At 37.8% G+C, this 1054-nt stretch overlaps 1 protein-coding gene across 1 annotated transcript; it reads left to right on the top strand.

The window, feature by feature from the left end:
- The first annotated feature begins 229 nt into the window (after positions 1 to 229).
- On the top strand, positions 230 to 631 carry LOC136086229 (zinc finger MYM-type protein 5-like). The gene has a single exon (XM_065808516.1). The coding sequence runs from the start codon at positions 230 to 232 to the stop codon at positions 629 to 631; it is 402 nt and encodes a 133-aa protein (XP_065664588.1).
- The last annotated feature ends 423 nt before the right edge of the window (positions 632 to 1054 follow it).

Genomic DNA, 1054 nt, shown 5'->3' with positions numbered 1-1054 from the left:
ACTCAGAACCAACAAGGGAAGATGCAAATGCCCAGCTGAAATGGACGAGGATGAACTTCATTCAGAAATCTTAGAAATTCCAGTGGCTTTGGAAGAAAGTTTTTGACACAGGGATTCAGCAACATGGTCTAAAATATCGGACAAAACAAGATACTTTTTGATTGAGCATGAGCAAGACCAAGACAGAAGAGAATTTTTCCCAAACACGCTGTGTGATTTTGACAACAGAATGCGACACTTCAGCTCAAAATGTTATGAAAAAATTCATCCTAATAGTAAAAAGTTTGTTCGCATTTGGCTGCAGTACAGCAACAAAAAAGATTTTTTATTTTGTTTTTGCTGTTTGTTATTTTCAACAACAAAAACCAACAATTTCTCAGAAATTTGTAAAAAACTAAACCCAAGAATTCCTGAGCATAAAAACAGCAATGAACACCAAAGACGCTATTCTGATTGGAAAACTCTTGAAAAAAACATCAAGGAAGGAAAGACCTTGGGTTCTGATCTGCAGAGAGCTATCAGTGGAGAGATGAAAAAGTGGAGAGCCATCTTGAAAGTGATTGTTGATGCAATTTTATTCAGTGCCAAGAACAATCTTGTCCTTCGGGGAACAACAGAAGACATCGGTTAACAAAACAGTGGCATTTTTCTGAGCTTATTTGAGATGATTAGCCACTATTATCCTTTAGTGGCTGAACACATTGCGTCTGGCAAACTAAAAAAAACCACAACATCTTACTTTTCTCCTCAAATTCAATATGAGCTGATTGAGTTACTTGGGCAGAAAGTCAGGAACGAAATTTTGACAAACATCAAAGAAGCTAAATACACTCTGTTCTGTTTGACTGCACTCCTGATGCCTCCCACAAAGAGCAGATAACTTAGATCATCAGGTATGTCCACATCAGTGATGAAACCTGCACAATTAAGGAAAGTTTTGTGGACTTCATTGAATCTCACCAAAAAACCGGAAAAGGTCTTGCAACAGAGATAACTGAAAAATTGGAGAAGGATGGTCTAAACATTTCCGATTGCGGGGCCAAGGCTATGACAA

The sequence above is a fragment of the Hydra vulgaris genome, chromosome 10, assembly GCF_038396675.1.
Source record: "Hydra vulgaris chromosome 10, alternate assembly HydraT2T_AEP".
Lineage (NCBI taxonomy): Eukaryota > Metazoa > Cnidaria > Hydrozoa > Anthoathecata > Hydridae > Hydra > Hydra vulgaris.
The sequence above is the reverse complement of the archived record's forward strand: the minus strand, read 5'-3'. Positions and strand labels throughout refer to the sequence as shown.

Excerpts from the sequence above, each read along its gene's own strand:
- LOC136086229 (XM_065808516.1), top strand. The coding sequence starts at position 230 with ATGCGACACTTCAGCTCAAAATGTTATGAAAAAATTCATCCTAATAGT.